Source organism: Leptonychotes weddellii, chromosome 4 (genome assembly GCF_054177405.1).
Source record: "Leptonychotes weddellii isolate Sample4059 chromosome 4, ASM5417740v2, whole genome shotgun sequence".
NCBI classification, from domain to species: domain Eukaryota; kingdom Metazoa; phylum Chordata; class Mammalia; order Carnivora; family Phocidae; genus Leptonychotes; species Leptonychotes weddellii.
This window is the reverse complement of record NC_138372.1, coordinates 119,996,173-120,015,306: the sequence shown is the minus strand read 5'-3', so window position 1 is coordinate 120,015,306 and position 19,134 is coordinate 119,996,173. Positions and strand designations below refer to the sequence as shown.

The 19,134-nt window shown below is 39.6% G+C and overlaps 1 protein-coding gene across 3 annotated transcripts; it reads left to right on the top strand.

Annotated features, from left to right (window-relative positions):
* Nucleotides 1-1,260: 1,260 nt before the first annotated feature.
* PEX2 (peroxisomal biogenesis factor 2) lies at nucleotides 1,261-18,754 on the top strand. Of its 3 annotated transcripts, none has more exons than XM_006727303.3 (3): nucleotides 1,280-1,639; nucleotides 3,975-4,005; nucleotides 16,897-18,754. In XM_006727303.3, the coding sequence occupies exon 3, from the start codon at nucleotides 16,914-16,916 to the stop codon at nucleotides 17,829-17,831; it is 918 nt and encodes a 305-aa protein (XP_006727366.1). In that variant the 5' UTR covers nucleotides 1,280-1,639; nucleotides 3,975-4,005; nucleotides 16,897-16,913; the 3' UTR covers nucleotides 17,832-18,754. The 3 variants fall into 3 exon arrangements, with proteins under 3 accessions (XP_006727365.1, XP_006727366.1, XP_030882711.1); XM_031026851.2 differs by lacking the exon at nucleotides 1,280-1,639 and adding an exon at nucleotides 1,655-1,907; XM_006727302.3 differs by lacking the exon at nucleotides 3,975-4,005 and having other exon boundaries at nucleotides 1,261-1,639.
* Nucleotides 18,755-19,134: the final 380 nt, after the last annotated feature.

Below are 19,134 nucleotides of genomic sequence, written 5' to 3'. Positions count from 1 at the left end.
ATGTCATCAATATAAAATGAACTAGTTTACGTTCTTTTTTTTCCATTCTATATCCGTAGAAATCCAGTGTGCGTTTTACTTAGGCCTGTTTGGCCTACCCACACTTCAGGTGGCTAGCAGCTACTGTATCAGCCAACTGCAGCTCTAGAAAAATCTCCCCTCCTGTGCCAAGTGAACTACACACCCTCTTAACTTGTAGCTACTACTCTGTCTCATCTGCACTGTTGGTTCACGTGCTGGGAAGGACTTTTAACTAATTCGGGAAACCATCAACATCATCCTTCTTGGGACTGCTTTTTCCAAGATCTCCTTAACACATGGGAGACGACAAAACTGCAGGTATGTTAAATTGTACACCTTTGATGTAAGGATGAATTTGAGCAGTATTAAAATTCATTAATAAATGTTCTATTATCCATAATGTTTCATATTCTGTTCCACAGAATATGAATTCTGTTCCGAAGAAAATTATTTTTTAAAAAAGTAAAAGCTGTCTTGTAATACTGCTTCTACAGAATACGCTCTGGAACATGTTAACGGTACAGCTGTTGTAGGACTGTGTGCTCTTGGGGAGAAGAGGGTGTGAGGCAACAAAACGTTCCTAAGACCTACTATGTGCAGGAAGGTTTACCTACCTCTCTTCAAAGCTTAGAGCAAACCCTCTGGCCAAGACACCGGGGTCCGTACTACAGAATCAGTAGGCAGTGACAATTCACGCTGCTACACGATTGCTGGTGAACTCTCAAAAAACACCTTCCCTCAGGCCCCAGTCCTAGAAATTCAGACTCAGTTACCCAGGGCTGGACGACCAGGCTGTCCGGGTTCTAATTGTTCCTGGGTGATTCAGACAGACCCTGCTGCGCTCGGGTGCTCACTCCCCCACGGTGCGAGCGCGTCGAGGCGACCCGCAGGGCCTCCCGGGCCGAAGCCGTGCAAGGATGACGGCTAACTGGACGGGGCTACCCGCCTTCTAAGCCTGCAGAAGTCAACAAGCTACCCACCCTCGGCACGCACGTGCAGCAAAACCGCCCCTGCCCCGAAGCTGCCCACCCCTCCCCCAAGGGCTTCCCTCCCCAAGAGGCCATTCCGCTGTGAGCCCTCCACCCAGGGCGAGCCAGGAGCCCGGGAGCTGCGGAGGCACCCCGCTGCCACTCGGCGGCGCTGGTCTGGCCGCACGCCGCGTTGTCCAAGGGCAGGGAAAATCCTGCCCTCAGAGAGCCCCAGCTTCCCCGCGGCCTCTTTTGACACGGAGGCCTCTTCACGTACGGCCCCGACCCGGGGCTGACGGGTTCGCGACTATCCTGCCAATCAGATACGTTTTCCTCAGAGTGGCCAGCCGACCAATCACCGCGCGCGGGTGTCTTCTTCGGCTCTTCGGCTCTTCGGCCCTTCGGCCCTTCGGTTCTTCGGCGCTCGCTCCTGCTGGGCTGTCCGGGGCCTTCCGCCACGCTCGAAAGCTTAGTTCTCCTTGGTTTAATTTCCCCTTTTTTTCTCAGACACTTCCGGGTCCTGCGTCGCTCCGGAAGCCCGCGAGTTCCGGAAGCCTGGGTAATCCAGGTTCTGCTGGGAGAAACCAAGCTTCCCAGAGAATGTCTCAGAGAAAGTTACGTGGAACGGGGGCGTTTCGCACACTCCTAAGGTCAGTGTTTGCCCGAGAGAGCCGGAGTGCAAACCTGAGGTCTTGCTTACAGCCGGGAGGGCATGGAGTTTCACGACGTTGTCGCTGCCGCCCTTAGCTTGAGTTTCCCTGTTTATTGGCTTCCTGTTTTCCTGGAAGAAGCAAATCAGAGTCTGATTTGGGAAAGGCAAGGAAGTAGGCCTGAGCTCCTAAAAATAGTCTTAGAATCGCACCGTTAAAAGAAAAAAGACAAACAGCTAGACTTGAGTTCCTTTGCCTTCCACGAGAGGTGACTTTCTAAAACACTTCAAAATCTTTTCCGCGCACTTTTCGGTGGTGAGATTTACTTTTTAAGAATGCCTTAAAAATTACGCAGTGTCCAAACTACGCATGGCTCGTGTAAAGTGTTATATTTGGTACAAAAATAGAGGATGCTTAAGTTTCTAACATTTTTGAAAGCCTGTGAACTTAGACACAGTTTTAATTTTCTTCGGGAGGAAGAGCTGTTGAGAACGTTCGTACGTTATTGCTTGCGATGAGTTTGTTATATTTAACATTGATTTCTGATAACTGAGAGTGTGAGAATAATTGACATTTTTCTTCTGGTGCTTTAAATTAAAAGTCATTGTTTCTTATTTCTTTAGGTTCCATTTTCCAAAAATACCACATTTAGTGAAAGGGCTTTTCCGGAGACCAAGTTGTTGAACGTCCACATCTAACGTGTTCTGGTGTTCTGTGATGCCCCTTGAGAATTTTTTACCTTAACAATTACAGGCAATTGCAGGGAGTTTGAGATTTTATCCACACCACAATTTGCAGTCTAAACATCTTCCCCTAATGTGTTATCTTTAGTTAAACCTGAACAAAATAAACTTGGGATGGCTGACTTTTTTTTTTTTTACTTTATCTTCCCTCTGATCTGCCCATATTATCAATTACTTCCATCCAGAAACATTAGAGTTGAATGATTTGAGTCAGAAGGGGACTGGGAAAAAGAGATAGTGGAATTATTTAAAAAGTAAAAAAAAAAAAAAAAGTACATATATGTATTTGTTATTATTTATTATACAGTTATTTTTTTTTTCCTTTTTTAAAAAAAAAAGGAAGAAAATGGAAGTAACAGGACATAGTAAGGAGAATACTAGTCTAAGTCCAGAGAATTGAGTGTTAGTCCTGACTCTGGTTTCCTTTGACCAGCCCTACCTCGTGGCCTTATTCTCTTCATTTTTAGAAATTAGGGGTAGCATTCAATCTGTGGTTTTAAATATGTTCTGAAGAAGAATTCCTATAGAAATTTCCTGGAGCCACATAGGGGAGAGACAAAGCAAGCAGACACTCAACCCTATTTTACAAGAGCAGCTATTGTATGTGTTCTGTTTGAAAAAAAGTGTTTCTGTTAAGAAATTTAAATTCATGTCTTAGACTAGATCTGTGTTTTATCTAGCATTATGATTCTGTTTCAAGTTACTCATTTGTATCCAGTGTGCATTCATTCGATTAGTAGTGTTTTTTAATAGTAAAAGATACATTTGTAATTAATTCATTACTAAAAGCTACAAACAGGTCTATATTGTCTCATTTGTTTAATAAATACAAACTTCAAATTTAATTCTTTGTGATCAGAATCATAATTCTTTATTTTTCTCTCTTCCTTCTACCCTGGTATTTTAACCATAAAATTTTTGCTTATTTTTGAAGCTCATAATAATCTTTGCAATAGGAAGAGCAGATATTTTCCATTTTACATATTCTGTAACTGGATCTTAAAGACATTAACAGTCTTTCCCAACATCACATTACTAGTAAATTTGCATTTTAAGTCTTAGCCCCATGTTTTCCTCACAGCATCAGGTAATTTTAAATTTTCCTTCTCTCTTGCACTTCACTGTGCTCAGGTTCCTATAGCACAAGGGAAATGTATGCCATATGCACAATCTTTCTTTCTGGACAAAAGTTCTGCTCTGAATCACTTGCTCCTTTTTTTCCTCCCTTGATTATCTTGGGCAACCTCGAAGCAAATTGGATGTCCCCTTTACCTCCTTCCTGTGAAATGACAGCAGTTTCTAAACATTCCGTGTTCCTCTTCAGTTCCTTTGGAATGTGGAAGAAACCTCTGGAGAAAAGCTCTGTACTGCTCCATTTGCCCCATGTAATCCTGGCACTGCAAATGCCAGCGCTGTGATTTCTCTCCATGGAAGTGGAAACAGGGAAGAGGATGTCTAGCACCCTCTGTCCTTCCTATTGTGCAGTGTTAATCAACTTCTTTTCAATCTTTTACCATCTATACAATCAAAATGCCCTTTTCTATAGTGCTTGTTACTCTATTTAATATGTTTTCTTTTTTTTTTTTTTTCAGGCCTCTCCCTCCTTAACTGCCTGTCAGTAAGGTGAGATAAAATTTCATCCAAGTTGTCTTCTTACTATTAAGACAAAAAAAAAAAAAAGCTGTAGAATAATTCTGTTTTGATTCTGCATAACTGTTCCCTTCTAATGTTAGATAAATTAGCATTGCTTCTGTCTTGCATATAGTATGTGTTCATAACAGTTAAATGAATGTTCATGCCTCATCTTTTCACCCACATATTCCCTTTGTTCAAATTGGACATTCAGTCTCTTTGAATGGTTTTCTGACCACATGTATATAGTCAGGGAGAGAGAATGTACACAAGATGCATCCCAGGCAACATGGGCAACTTTACCACATTCCTTTACTTTCTTTCCCCATTTACAGTCTTGGGAGCTTGACTGGCAGTCTGGTCTTGTGAATGATCTTGAGGGAAAAAATTTTGTTTTGAGCTCTGCGGGATTGAATTTGTTCCAGGTTTACCACATATCCATACTAATTATTAACTTCCTTTGTGTGTTCAACAATTTCTGTACTGTTTACCAGAAATTTACTGATTGTTGTCTGACCTTAAACAGGTTGTTAATCTTCTCAAGCCTAACTTTTGTCTTCTAAAATGGACATGATAGTTTTTACTGTGTTATGAGGATTAAGTGAGATAAAGAGTGTGAAGAAAACATAATGCCTCACAGATAATAATGTGTCACATGGTATTTCTTTCCCATTGGTAATACCTCTGTTCCTTTGTGGATATTTCCATGTTCTTTTTTTTTTTTTTAAGATTTATTTATTTGTCAGAGAGAGAGCGTGCACACTCAAGCAGGGGGAGCAGCAGAGGCAGAGGGAGAAGCAGGCTCCCCGCTGAGCAAGGAACCCGATGTGGGACTCGGGTCTCAGGGTCCTGGGATCATGACCTGAGCCGAAGGCAGAGGCTTAACCAACTGAGCTACCTAGGTGTCCTTCCATGTTGTCTTGAATGCCATAAAATATGCAATTAAACATGTGTGCCAATAATTTGCAAGTCATTTAAAATTCTCTTCTTAGGTTCTAGAGCCCTTTTCTAAATTTATAGAGCACTTAAAAGATCTAGTTGCTTCATGTGTTTCATGTGGCTCTTGTTTGTTCATCCTGGGATTGTAATTTTTGCTGTAAGTTCATGCCTATACTCTTAATCTCTTAGTGTTTAGCCTTTTAAAATAGCCCCATTTGCATGTCCTGTGGTATCCTCCAAAAGTGTTTATGTTCATCTTTTAGGCCCATCACCACCTTGTCAGTCCAGGACACTAGTTTGGAGCATGGCTCTGCCACTCGGCAGCACATACACTAAAATAATTGTGTGATTTTACACAAGTCAGCTAATCTCTCTGTGCTTCAGTTTCCTTGTTTTAAAACAAATGATAAAAGAACCTTTTTCATAATATCGGTAAGGATTAAATGAATTAATATTTAATTTTGCAAAGGATACTTAGCTGTGATAGTCCTTTGTTAGCACTTGATAACTGGTAAGTGGTATATATTTACTACAGTTGTAAACTCATAAGCTGGTGGGTATTGTCTTCCGGATGCTTTGCTATTTTTTTTTCTATGATTGTGTCTCCATCTCACATATTCTCTTCTGATTTCTCCACTTTTCTCTAGCCTTTTTGACACTCAACATTATCATTTCTGCATTTGGAAATGGCAGTTCTTTTATTTTTTTTCCTCCTCTTCCAAGGATTCCTAAAATAGTTCTTATAAGGATTCTAAATAGGTAGACTTTTTACAGTTGATTTTTTGAAATTTATTTTTATATATTTTAACTGCTAGAGAGTATAGTGTGATAAAATGACTTGTCCAGAGTCACACAGCCTGTTGGTGAACCTGGTCTAAGATACAGAACTAATCAGTACCAGTTTAACTCTCTTTCCCTATATTCACTCAGACATCTGCTCTTTATTTTCATAACATGCTTTCTCTCTTAAAGACTCAGAAGTATCAACTTTCTGAAAGAAAAGATTATGAGTAGCATGCTTCTCTCTTAAAAATGTATTTGTAAAGCTAGACCAAGGTATTGGAGATTCTGTTTTAAGGTTTAAAAAACCAGAGGGAAACGTTGGTTGGTGTTAGTTTTAGATACTTGAATAAGTATCTTAAATAAGTAAATGAAATAGGAAATACTCCATTATATAAGACTAATTATAATCTTGATGATTGTAGTATTTGATTTCACTTCCCTTTTCTCTCCAAATTAAAAAAATGTTATCTATATATCTGCTAGGGCAAGTTACTTATTGTTGCTCATCTTTTTGAGCAATTTATGCGATTTTGAAGTTTATCCTAGAAACATTTTGTTGTGTACTCACTGCCAGTCCCAAAAAGAAAAATCCTATTTGGATTTTGATGAGGATTACATTTAAGTTAAGAGTAATTTAGAAGTCTAGCATCCACAACAGAAGTTTAAAATTACACATGTCTTGTCTGTATCCAAAAGAGTACAATTGGGATTTATAACATTAGATATCTATAAACTATTGAAACTTGGTTTATATTTGATGAAAGAGTAGAACAAAAGAGTAGTGACAAGTCATTTAGCAAGCCTGTGGCAGAAGTGGGATTTGAACTTCTAGTTGTTGATTTCTAGGCCTATTCACAGTGCCAGAGGTCACAGTGTCTTAATGAGTCTCAGTCATAGCTTTTTCTCTTTTGCTCATGTTTGAAATGTGTTCTGGGAATCGGTGTCCTGTTAAATCCCTCTTTGATGCATGTCCCATTTATTAGTATTGATTTCAATACAACGGACAGTAAATCTATCTGACTACACAAAGGAAATAAAATAGTAGGGTATAGGTTCAAAGCTTAAGATCTCCAGTTATAGAACTTGATTCACATAACCTGATAATATGAAACATTAGTTTAAATGTTTTTCAAACCTAAAAGGAAAAAATTAATATATTGTCTCATCCATTTGATTACTTGAACTCTCAGGATAGTGTGGCAGCAACATTGTCATACTAAAAATTAGTTGATTATTGTGGATCTGAGAAAGGATAGCCTGCCAGTGGGTGCATACATGGGTTTGATACCTTAGAGAATACTTGGGAATCACACGTTTCTGCTGACAAAGTTTACAGGACTGTAAATTTAAATGTAGAGTTTTTGTAGGCAGCATGCATTGACAAATATGCCTAATGGTAATACATCTAGTACTGAGAGTCTCGGAACAGGTCAATAATAATGTGTATATTGATAGCAGCAATGTAGGAGATGTTACTTGGTATTATAGCTAAAAATCCATGTTATCCCCTTAATTATAATTACATTAATATTGACAGGCCCTTGACAATACTCACATTATTATTGATAGATTTCTGTCAATAACATGTTTTAAATAAAATATATTCATTCATAATTTGTACTATACTCAGTAGAAGCTCTGAAATACATTCTGAAAATTCTTCCTTCTTTAGTGAGATCCAGTCGTTTGTTTTGGTTTTGGAATGTGATATAGATGACAAAGTTTTATTTGGGGGAATGGAAAGCATAAAAAGAAAGGATGAGTTATTTTTTTTTTAAGATTTTATTTATTTATTTGACAGAGAGACAGCAAGAGGGAACACAAGCAGGGGGAGTGGGAGAGGGAGAAGCAGGCTTCCCGCTGAGCAGGGAGCCCGATGCGGGGCTCGATCCCAAAACCCTGGGATCATGACCTGAGCCGAAGGCAGATGCTTAACAACTGAGCCACCCAGGCGCCCCAAAAGGATGAGTTATTTAAGGATAGGTTTATATATCGCTGCTCTTAGTAAACGAATTTCAGTTGTCTTTTTTTTTTTTTCTGTGAAAGAAAAGCAGTATGAGTTGTCTAGTGATAAAATGTCAGCAGGAGACCTTTTTAATAGTTTTTAGTTTTCGATCATTTTGTCTTAAACATATTTATGTGACAGGTTAATCACACTAAACCTATAGATGCGATAATTTGCCTTGAGCATCTTTTTCCCATATCCTTAACGTAGTAGTATCCTTCACTAAACACATATTGTGTAGTGCCAGTTACACTTTTAATTAATTATTTTTATGAGTCTCTTTGCATGGGACCATAAATGTTTCCCCCTGCATTGGCCCTTGAGAATCTTAAATTAGTACAGTTTGGGAAATGGGGATCGGGAAGGGAAAGGGTTATAGAATTGTGTATTAAAAGAATGAGATTTCATGGCAGAATAGGAAAAGGTATTGCCTGTTTTTGACATTCTGGAAAAATCAATTTGAATTAAATCTGATGGTGTTCATTTCAATTCTGAACAATCCCAGCTTTAAAGAAAAAGATTAGTTTGTATTTTTTTTTTTAACTATTCAAGTTGGAGCCTACTTTTGTGAAACTAGATACTAATCTACAAGAACCAATAATATGGGGATCGCTAAACCTTACTTAAACTAAATTCCTGAAGGTAAGTAGAAATAGACTGGCTAATAGTTGGGTGTGGATGGCAATCAGTGTAACAGCATCAGGAAAGGAGGGTTTACAAAAAAAGCATTGGGGATCGTCGATTAAAAAATGTCAAGACGCCATAATCTTTTTTATTTTGATTAGTTCTTAATGAGGCAGGTCATTACTTTAACTTTTTCAGAAAGTTATTAGCACCTTCATTAAGGGCCTTGCATTGTTGCAGGAATCCTCTAACTGGTCTCTGGGAGCTGCAGCCTTCGTTTTCTTCTTGAGCTTATGGAACTCTGCTATCAGATTCATCTTTTAAAAATATATCTCATTATGTCTCTCCTCTTCAGTGAATATTCATGCCTATGAAATCATTCTGGTTTCCCTACAGTGGGCTTTTGGCAGTGGGTTAACTCTTCAGCAGCCTCTCCTGCCGGCCTGTTTTGGTCAGTCATGGCAGATGACTTGGATCTTTGCTTCCAGGTAACAGGCACAGCCACAGTGAATGAGAATTAAATCACCAAGGAGGCAGCTTCTTTTGGAACCCATCCCAGTATCTCCCAGATAAACCATGGCCAGGTTTCATGGCTTGCATGTATATGGGGTTTGCACAACCTGTTCTTGTGTCTTGAATGCCATTTTTTTCTTTTCTGCCTGGGAAGTTTTATGATCCTTCATGGTGTCTTCATATTTCAAGATTCATTCTTTGCCTCAGAGATCAATGGCTAGTCCTGATTACAGTAACATCCTATTTCTTTAAAAATGCTTGAATAAAAGGAAGTGAACTGAGAGTTAAATTTTTGGCTTGAATCCCTGGTACCTAGGAGATTGCCTGGCATTTGATAAGCGCTCAAAAAATATTAAATTGAGCCATTTGTCAGGGAATTAGGATTCACTAAAACACACTCCTTACGTTATATTGAAAATAACTTTGTGACTTAAAGGCATTTATGATATTTTTCTGTGCTTTAGACCTATTATGGGCAAGTATTGTTATACAGCAGTGGAGGGAAAAGGATTCCATGATCACATTGATTGAACTTCTAGTTATTTCTATTTTATCAGTTTCTTCTACTCCTGGGCCCTCCCATCTGTAAAGCCAATATTCTAGAATAAATGTATCTGCCTGAAAGAGGAGAAAGGAAAGGAAGAGGAATGGAGTGTCCCATGTTAGTGATGAATCAAAATTGGATGCCTGTCTGGACTGCTTGTACCATGCCCCGTTCAGCAAAGCACCCTAGAGTCAGATATTATCAGTGTGCATTCCTGAAGTTTCTTTGCTTCCAGATAATAGGCATTACCATATCGATGAGGGTTAAATAACCAAGAGAGCAGGTCATGCTGGAACCCATCCCCATGCTCTCAGAATTCCCCCTCCATAATCTCCTTTTAGATAAGATACAGGAGTGTGATGTGTTCCACTGAACCGTGTCTCTGCCCCTTCCACCTAGTCCCCCTACATGCTCACACATAATAGTGACATGTTGTTCACTATTTAACTGCCACAATTATATTTTAATTTTGTAGTTAGTATTTCCTGGGAAAAAAGTTCTTTCACAGCAGATTGATTGAGGCATTAATATAAGTAATGAAAATTTCAGTCTTTTGAAATAAATTTGCCAAAACCAACTTGAAGTCTTTTTCTTCTTATGCCCATCCCTAGCCAAAGCAGCAATAATATAGTAATAATAATACTTTCCAGCTTCCAGACCACTTTCATAACATTATCTGGTTTAATCTCAACAACTTTGTTTGTGTGGTAGCTGTTCTTTCCAACTTTTTGAAGAATCTGAGGGAAGGGGTGCCTGTGTGGCGCAGTTGGTTAAGTATCAGACTCTTGGTTTCGGCTCAGGTCATGATCTCAAGGTCGTGAGATCAAGCCCCACCATCAGGCCCCATGTTGGGCTCCACACTCAGCATGGAGTCTGCTTGAGATTCTCTCTCCCTCTGCCCCTCCTGTTCTCTCTCTCTCCCCCCCCACCCCCCTCCCTAAAATTAAAAAGCAAAAAAGAATGAGGGTAATGACTTTTTCTAAGATCACATAGCAAGTAAGTGACAAAGCTGGAACTTGAGCTCAGGTCTGATTGATTTTAAATACGCTTTTTTTCTACTCTGTCACAGTTGCCTAAATAGGAATGTAAAGCAAAGGAGGAATATTCCACTTTAACTGTGGTGTGTAATGGACAGTGTCTGTTCTATGTTTACAACTAAAAGAAGTTACATAAAAATGACTAAAATGTTGGAAAATAAAATCTGAAACAAAAAAATAGAGAAATCATTCATCTGGAAAGGCAAAGGCTAAAGAACAGTTTAATGATAGTCTTTTGGTCCATTAAAGAGTCTTACCGTGGCGGGGGGCGGGGGGAAGATCGAGCCCAGCTGTTCTTAATCTACACTGAGGCCAGGCCTGGGGAGAAAAAGAGGAAAGAAAAAAATGTTAAACTGTAACAGAAGGGATAAAGAATTTTTCGATAATAAGGATTGTTAAATATTGGATTGGTTAGAGTGTGTTAAGTCTCCTTTTCTGGCAGCCATTAAAAATTCCTATCTTTGCTAAATGTTAAGTATGATTCCTCCAGAAATGAAGTATTTGAAATGGCTGATTCTTCTGAGAAAACACTCCCTCAGACCAGTTTTTCACTAAATACAAGTAAGGAACCTGAGGAGGAGAAGGCTTCACTCACCATCCAGTTCATCTAGATGCTCTCATATAGTATTCAGTCAGTATACCAATTAACTACAAACTACCCATTCTATTGCACATAGATTCAACAAACATTTACTGAGCAACTACTATGAGCCCATCTTTGTGGTATAGTCTATAATTAATAACATGTCCATCAGCCACAATGCAGAACTGATTATGACTCTAGTATTTAAAGATACATGAGTTGGTGGGGCACCTGGGTGGCTCAGTTGTTAAGTGTCTGCCTTCGGCTCAGGTCCTGATCCCGGGGTCCTGGGATCGAGCCCCGCATCGGGCTCCCTGCTCAGCGGGAAGCCTGCGTCTCCCTCTCCCACTCCCCCTGCTTGTGTTCCCTCTCTCGCTGTGTCTCTCTCTGTCAAATAAATAAATAAAATCTTTAAAAAAATAAATAAAGATACATGAATTGGCGTAACTGGTCCTCTAACACAAGCCATGTATTTTATCTGATACTCAATTGAAAAGAAATAGCTATCCAGTCCAATTTTGGGGATGTGAGAGAGGTAAGAGGAGGGAACTGGTAGTGTTAGACTTCTATCCGTGTCCAATATGGTCAGAGCCTTTCAAGGGTAATTTGACAATAAGAGATCTTCCCTTATCTTGCTGACCACAGAATATGAAATCTGGGGAAGACAGAGAGTTGTAGACACTATGGTAGTAGAGGGGTCACATGTTAATATTTCCACATACCATGAATGATTGTAGAATTTTGCATGAGGAAAACTGAGCTAGAAATCAGTCTCTTTTTAGGTGGCAGGTGCTTTGAGAAATAAGTATAAGATAAGGCACTTTCCCTTAACTAGTTTACAGATAAACTATGGAAAGAAGATGTACTGACATGACTGAAATCACAGGACAGTTGGGTGAGGGATCAAGTGAGTGACACAGTGAGTGGCACAGACAGTTGCTGTCAGAGTTAAAGGTGGTGATAATAGGAGTTGGAGATAGTTATGAAGGTTTCACAGAGAATGTTGAAATAGAGTTGGAATGTGAAGGGCAGAGAGTTGTGGCAGTGGGAAGAGTTGGCAGGAAAGGTGAGTATTTTAGGTACGTGAGAAGAGGCACAGAGTCAGGACTGAGGCATGGAATTAAGGACTCCACTAGAGAGTAGTGGCTTGTTTGCTTGCAGAGATAGAGACAGAATTGGGCTAGGTTGCATCTGAGAAGTTTGTACTTTATCCCAGAGGTAATAATGAGGTAAGAAAGAGATGATTTGGTAAATGTAGGCAAATAATTTTGTGGATTTTAATTTGCCTCTGGGGTTTAAAAAAAAATGTTCTGTTTGTTTCCCTCAATTACATAATGCATGTAAGTTAGAGAAAATGTGTAAACTGCAGAAAAAGTGAGAAAAATGGATTTTGGAATTCTTTTTCTCTTGAGATAGTTTCAAAATGTTACATACTGCCTTTGAGAATCTGCGATACCATATACCTCTGTTACTACCCTAGTTGTCCATTTACTTCCCTGCTTCCCTTACTAGACCTTGGTTAGGGTCCTTAAGTGAGAACCAGAATGTTTTGTTTATCTCTGCATCCCAAGCACCCAGCGGGGCTAGGATGTATTGATGTCCATAGAGTTTATGGAATTCATGAGTAGTCTCTAATCTCACAAGGTCCACTTAACCGAAGAAAGGGAGAGCCAGAGTCAGTGCAAGATTTGTAACAGCCACTGTGGGTACAGGGATGAGAACTAAATAGAAATGAGTGGGAGGGCTGGCAGACAGCATGGAGCTATATGGATGGTAGATATGCCAGAAGAATTACGAAGTTCGCTTTGAAGTGGACTAGCCCATTCATTCTCAACATCAGTGGGAAGCTTGTTAGAAATGCAAATTCTTGGCTCCCATTCCAGGCTTACTGATTCAGAAACTCTGGAACTGAAATACTGCAATGTAAGAAATCCAGGTGATCATGATAAATGCTCAAGTTTGAAAACCACTAGCTGAGAAGAACAGTGAGACTGCAGGACTGATGGTGAAGATTGCAGCATAGAAAGATTGAAAGCCCAAAGATGTACGTGATGCCAGTGAACAAAACCAATGAACAGCCATGCTAGCTGGAACAGGAAAACTATGAGAATAAGATTATATTATTACAAAGAAAGCTGAGCATGTTTTTTTTTTAAAGATTTATTTATTTATTTATATTTATTTGAGAGAGCGAGAATGAGAGAGAGAGAGTACATGAGAGGGGGGAGGGTCAGAGGGAGAAGCAGGCTCCCTGCTGAGCAGGGAGCCCGATGCGGGACTCGATCCCAGGACTCCAGGATCATGACCTGAGCCGAAGGCAGTCGCCCAACCAACTGAGCCACCCAGGCGCCCCGAAAGCTGAGCATGTTTTAAGTGGGCAGGATCTACTGCTCTTGCTTAATTAGTTCACTGCCTTCCTGATCTTAGTGTTTAAGTAAATCAAGTAGATTTAAAGTAGATTAGTCCTACGAGAGGGACCCCTCACTCAAAATCTCCACCCAGATTTTTTCTCCTATCTCCATACAACTGCCCACTGAGCTCTAGCTGTCTCATAGGAGCCTCAGATCTCTAACACTACTGTGGTTATTACCTCTCCTTCAAACCTGTATCACTGCATGTGTTTCCTGTTTCAGAGAATTGGACTACCATCCACTCAATTACTCAAGTCAGTTATTCTTGGCTTATTTCTCATTAAATCGTGTCACTTCTAACTTCTCATAGCTTTAAAGATACCTATTTTTCTCCATCCCTACTGATACCCTTATAATTTAGACCATTGGGATTTTCTCATTGATCACTTTAATAATCATGTAACAGTCATCTTAACTTGTCTCTCTGCCTCGAGTCTTTTCAGCTTCAAACCCATTCTGAATGTGGCCAGAACAAGCTGTCTAAAATGCAGATTTGATTAGTTCTTTTCTTAAACTATCCAGTGGCTCCCCATTAACATCTTGATAAAATACAGCCTCCTCAATTTGGCCTTTACTATTGGTCTCCTGCCTTCCTTTCCAGCCCTTTGTCCTTGCACCTTCAGTCCTTGTCGCCTGCTCTCCCTCTGCTTGGAATAGCTTTCCTTTACCTTCCTTTACCAGGCTGACATTACTAATCTTTCAGGTAGCTGCCTAGATATTAGCTCTCTGTGAAGCCTTCTCTGAACTTCTGAGGTCTGGTGTCAGAAATAATGCCCTGGATTTCCCCTTGCATATCACTCCTAACACCTTATTGTAATTGCCTGTTTATTATTTTATACAGCACATTCTTACCCACCCCTCACCTCACTACATTGTAGTCTCCACAAGGGGTTGAGACTGTCAGTTTACTATTGTATCAGTAACTGGTAAACAGCAAGTGTACAACAAATGTGTTGAAATAGGTAGTAATCAATGGTCCGGATATGATAATATGAAATAGTTTTAAAGGCTACTGGGTAGGAATTTGTATTTTCTATCCTTCAGCTACCCCTGACTTTATCCTATTCATCTAGTCTGTGTAGTATACATTGCGTGTACTGGGTGCTATGCTGGTTGCTAAGATTCAACCATAACAAGACTCAGTCTTTGCAACAGGGTTTATCCTCTAGTGGAGGAAATAGATGATTTAAAAAGTAGCCTGTGTACAGTACATAAGGGCCAAGAAGTTGGAAGAATGGAGTGCTAAGGGAACAACTAGAAGAGGCAGCCAACCCAAGTTTGGAGAGTCAGGAGGAAGTGATGCCTAAACCACTATTAAAAATTTAGGACTTAAAAACTGAAAACTGAGTTTTTCAAGTAAAGAACAGGAACATACTGTTCCAGATGGAGGGAACAGACCATAAGTGTTCACTAGGGAACAAGAGAAGGGGGCACCTTATGACTAGAGGTCAACCGATTAGGAAAGAAAGCAAGCTGGGGTAGTTTGGGAGGCTTGTGTGTTTGAACAACTGCAGTGTGGGAAATGCACTGAAAAAGGCAAAAGGTGGGATAGACCAATTAGATGTAATCCAGCAGAGAGATGAGAGCTGCTGAATTTAGGAAGAGGCCTACAGGGGATAGAGTAGTGAATGGATTAGAAAAATATTTGGGGCAAAGAGCAGAACCTTGGGGATTGATGACATTTGTAGAGAGAAGAAAGGGAACTCGGTTCTAACCCCCTTCCTCTTTTCCTGTAGCTCCTGGCTAGTATGAGGCAAGGATTTCACAGAACTTGCAGCAAATATCTCCCCTGCCATAGCTCTAAGCTGTGAAATTTTGAGGGAGCTGTAGGAAGGGGAAAAAAGTGAGATCATCCCAGAAGGCAGATAACGTTTATGGGAGAGAAACATTCCTGTCAAATATCTAGATTGAGAGGAAAGTAGTAGTATACACCTATTATTCAGTAGGCACTTTTGTTTCCTATACTTGAACTTGTTAAGCATGTAGTCTTCTGCCACTGAGTCATCTAGGATCCATGTGTAATTTGAAAACATCCCTCTGCAAAACCTCTTTAACTGTCAGAAAACAAAAACCTCTTTAATTGTCAAGGACATTCCCAGTTTCAAGAGGTACAACTTTATTTTAGGGTATACCTTTCAGTCCTTTAACTTCTAACAAATTACATATAATATCTTTTTAGTAAAAATCATAAATAGAATTTGAAAGGACCCTAGAGGTCATTTTATCTCTGGCCTTCAGTTTTGTAAGTGAAAAAAATAAAGCAGAACTAGGTGAAGTGACTTGTCCAAGATCACAACTGCCACGCTGTCAGTGACAGTGAACTTCAGTGGGACACCTGCCTCCCTCTGTAACTTAGTGTTCTATTAGTGCACTAGGTCTTTTGAAGGTCTGGAAATCATGCATGATCAAGATCAAGCTCCATGTGTTCAGGGCCCATTTTAGAAACTCAATTTAAACAGATTTCTTGTCATAGTTTGGATTTACCAGTTTTTTAATAATAAGTAAAATATCTAAACTGATTTGTACACTCCTTGACGATAGCAGCCAGAGTGTTTTAATCACTGTGGCTTGTACATAATAGGCATTTAATAAGTGTGTTTTGAATGAGTCAGATATAACTAGCTAACCACTAATCAGCTTTTTCTATTTCATTTAAAAGATTTTTGTCTCCTTAGCACCTCTGTGATTCCTTATTTTTTTTTATGAAATGGTCTTAGTATATATTTTTACATCATAGTTTTTCTTAGAAAACTGTATGATGTGTATCTTCTTAATGTCTGAATAACAGCATTTCTGCATTCATGTTGTTTTGTGCTAGTATTTATTTTCTGCCATAGTGTGATAGCATAATAAACACTGTTCATTTAATTTTTTCTCCTAACTTTATGGATATAAAACATATTTCAGAAAGATTAAATGACTTGTTAAAAAATCTATACCTTTGGAGTCAGTAGAAGTGCTGGCAATTAACCTGAGGTCTTGACTTATATCCGTTGGAATGTTCCATAGAGTTCACTGTATTTATTAAGTTCATGTATTTCTCCATTAGTCATGTTGTTATTTAGCTTCATCACTGTTAGTATCAGGATTTTATGATCTCCCTGCTAATTGACCGAGGAGGATTACTTGGATGTAATTTGTGGAAAAAGGATGCAACTTGCTACAACCTGTTATTCCTTTGATGAGGAGGGTCCAAAAAAGAAAAAAAAAAAAAAAGAATAGCAAAGAAAAGAAGGGAGGGAGGGAGGGAGGGAGGAGGGAAGGGAGAAAGAGAAGGTTCCATGTAAGAGGTGATTGATTGTTCACTGCTGTTTGACACCTACCGCCAGCTCCATCTTCAGTGGGCCCTGGTCATTTGTGCATCACAATTTTAGATGTGTAAGTTGAGGAGATGGTACAAGCTTGCAAATGTTTGATGTTCCCTAATTGTACTTTACCCCTAGAGACCTTCAAAGAAGACATGGCTTCCAGAGAAGAGAACACGAAAAGGACAAACAGAGTGCTAAGAATAAGTCAGTTGGATGCACTTGAACTGAACAAGGCCCTGGAGCAGCTAGTTTGGTCCCAGTTTTCTCAGTGCTTTCATGGATTTAAGCCAGGGCTGTTAGCCCACTTTGAACCAGAGGTGAAAGCGTTCTTGTGGCTTTTCTTGTGGCGATTCACCGTCTACTCTAAAAATGCCACTGTGGGACAATCCGTTTTGAATATTCAGTACAAAAATGACTTTTCCCCAAAGCTGAGGTACCAGCCACCGAGTAAGAATCAGAAGCTGTGGTATGCTGTGTGTACGATTGGCGGCACGTGGCTGGAAGAGCGCTGCTATGACCTGTTTCGAAACCGTCATTTGGCATCATTTGGGAAAGCCAGGCAGTGTGTGAATGTCATAGTTGGACTTTTGAAATTAGGTGGGCTGATTAATTTCCTGATTTTCCTTCAGAGGGGCAAGTTTGCAACTTTGACAGAACGTCTCCTGGGCATTCGTTCTGTGTTTTGCAAGCCCCAAAACATACGTGAAGTTGGCTTTGAGTATATGAATAGGGAACTTCTCTGGCATGGTTTTGCTGAGTTCCTGATTTTTCTCTTACCACTTATTGATATCCAGAAGTTGAAAGCTAAGTTGTCTTCATGGTGTATTCCTCTTACTGGTGCTCCTAATAGTGACAGTACATTAGCCACCAGCGGCAAACAGTGTTCTCTGTGTGGAGAGTGGCCCACCATGCCTCACACCATAGGATGTGAGCATATCTTCTGTTACTACTGCGTGAAGAGTAGTTTCTTATTTGACACGTACTTTACCTGTCCTAAGTGTGGCGCAGAGGTACACGGTGTGCAGCCACTGAAATCAGGAATCGAGGTGTCAGAAGTCAATGCTCTTTAAAAACTAAGATTGTTTCCTTTGAGGAAAACTGTTACTTGTTCAAATCCTTAATATTAGTCATCCTAAGCATAGTGTTTAGGTGTCTTTTATGAGGGGATGTGCTTCTCCAGCCACTGTCTTTTGTTCCTTTCCAAGCATGATGAAATTCTAATCACTAGAAACCACATGATTCTGAACATATTAGGTAAACAATAATGTGTTACTTTAAATCATTGCATTCAATTTTTAATGTCGAGAATAATGGACAGTTTTTGTCAGACTACTAAAAATGCTCTTTCGTTTTGCTACTTCCTAAAAAGAGGTTAGATTCTAAAATGATTTCAGAGACTCTGGGATAAGTGTGTATTTATTTTCAGAGATGGCGTTATAACATCATAATCTGACAGTGATAAGACCCTGTTGTTTTGAGCCTTAAGATCTAGTGCCCCAGTTGTAATTTTAAGCTTTTCTCTAAAACCTGTTTTTGAGGGGTTCTGTTGGCTTCATTCTCGGGCAGAATGATGGCCACCGGGAGCTCCAGACTGATGTTCTGCCAGCTTTCTGATCCCCTGGGAATGAGAGCTTCTTGCGTAATAGTTCCGGCTAAGTCCAAGACCTCATTATCTTTGGTCTGCCTGGGATTACACATTTGTGAACCAGGACAGAAAAGTACTACTCTTGATTACTAGATGTGTACCTAGTGGACCCATAGTAGGAGAGTAGGCAGTTCACCACAGGAAACTCAGGTGCCATTATAAGAATAGTGGATGGTGGGCAGCTAAAAAAAACAGATCCCTGCTAGAGTCCACATTTGCCTTAATATCAAAAGTCTGTATGCATTCTTTAATTTTACCATTGATCTGAGTTGATGACATAAGTAACTGAATGGTTGACTTAGATTGCAGATTTAAAAGGATTAAATAAATATTTTGTTATACCAACAATTTTGTTGTAGTGTTATTTTGATAAAGTGCATTCTGAGTGAATACCCATTTTGTTACCATTTTAACATGAGAATAGTACTTTACCTATATGTTAACTAATAGAATTGTCAATATTATAGGGGTTTTATGTTTTTCCAGACACTAATGGCACTTAGTACAATATGTTTTTTTAATTTTTAATTTTTATTTAGCATCTACCCCCTCACTAAGTGATTACCCACAGGAGGTCAGGGAGTATGAGTGTTCTGCTCGTCACTGGATAGCCAGTGTACCAATAGAGACATTTTGTTAGCTGGACAACTAAACCTACTATCTGAGATTGGGTTCTGCAGAAGTACGTGTTGCAAGGGACTTGAGGTATTTGGGCCTGGATTGGGTCA

Coding starts and splice junctions, on each gene's coding strand:
- PEX2 (XM_006727302.3), top strand. CDS start 16,914: ATGGCTTCCAGAGAAGAGAACACGAAAAGGACAAACAGAGTGCTAAGA.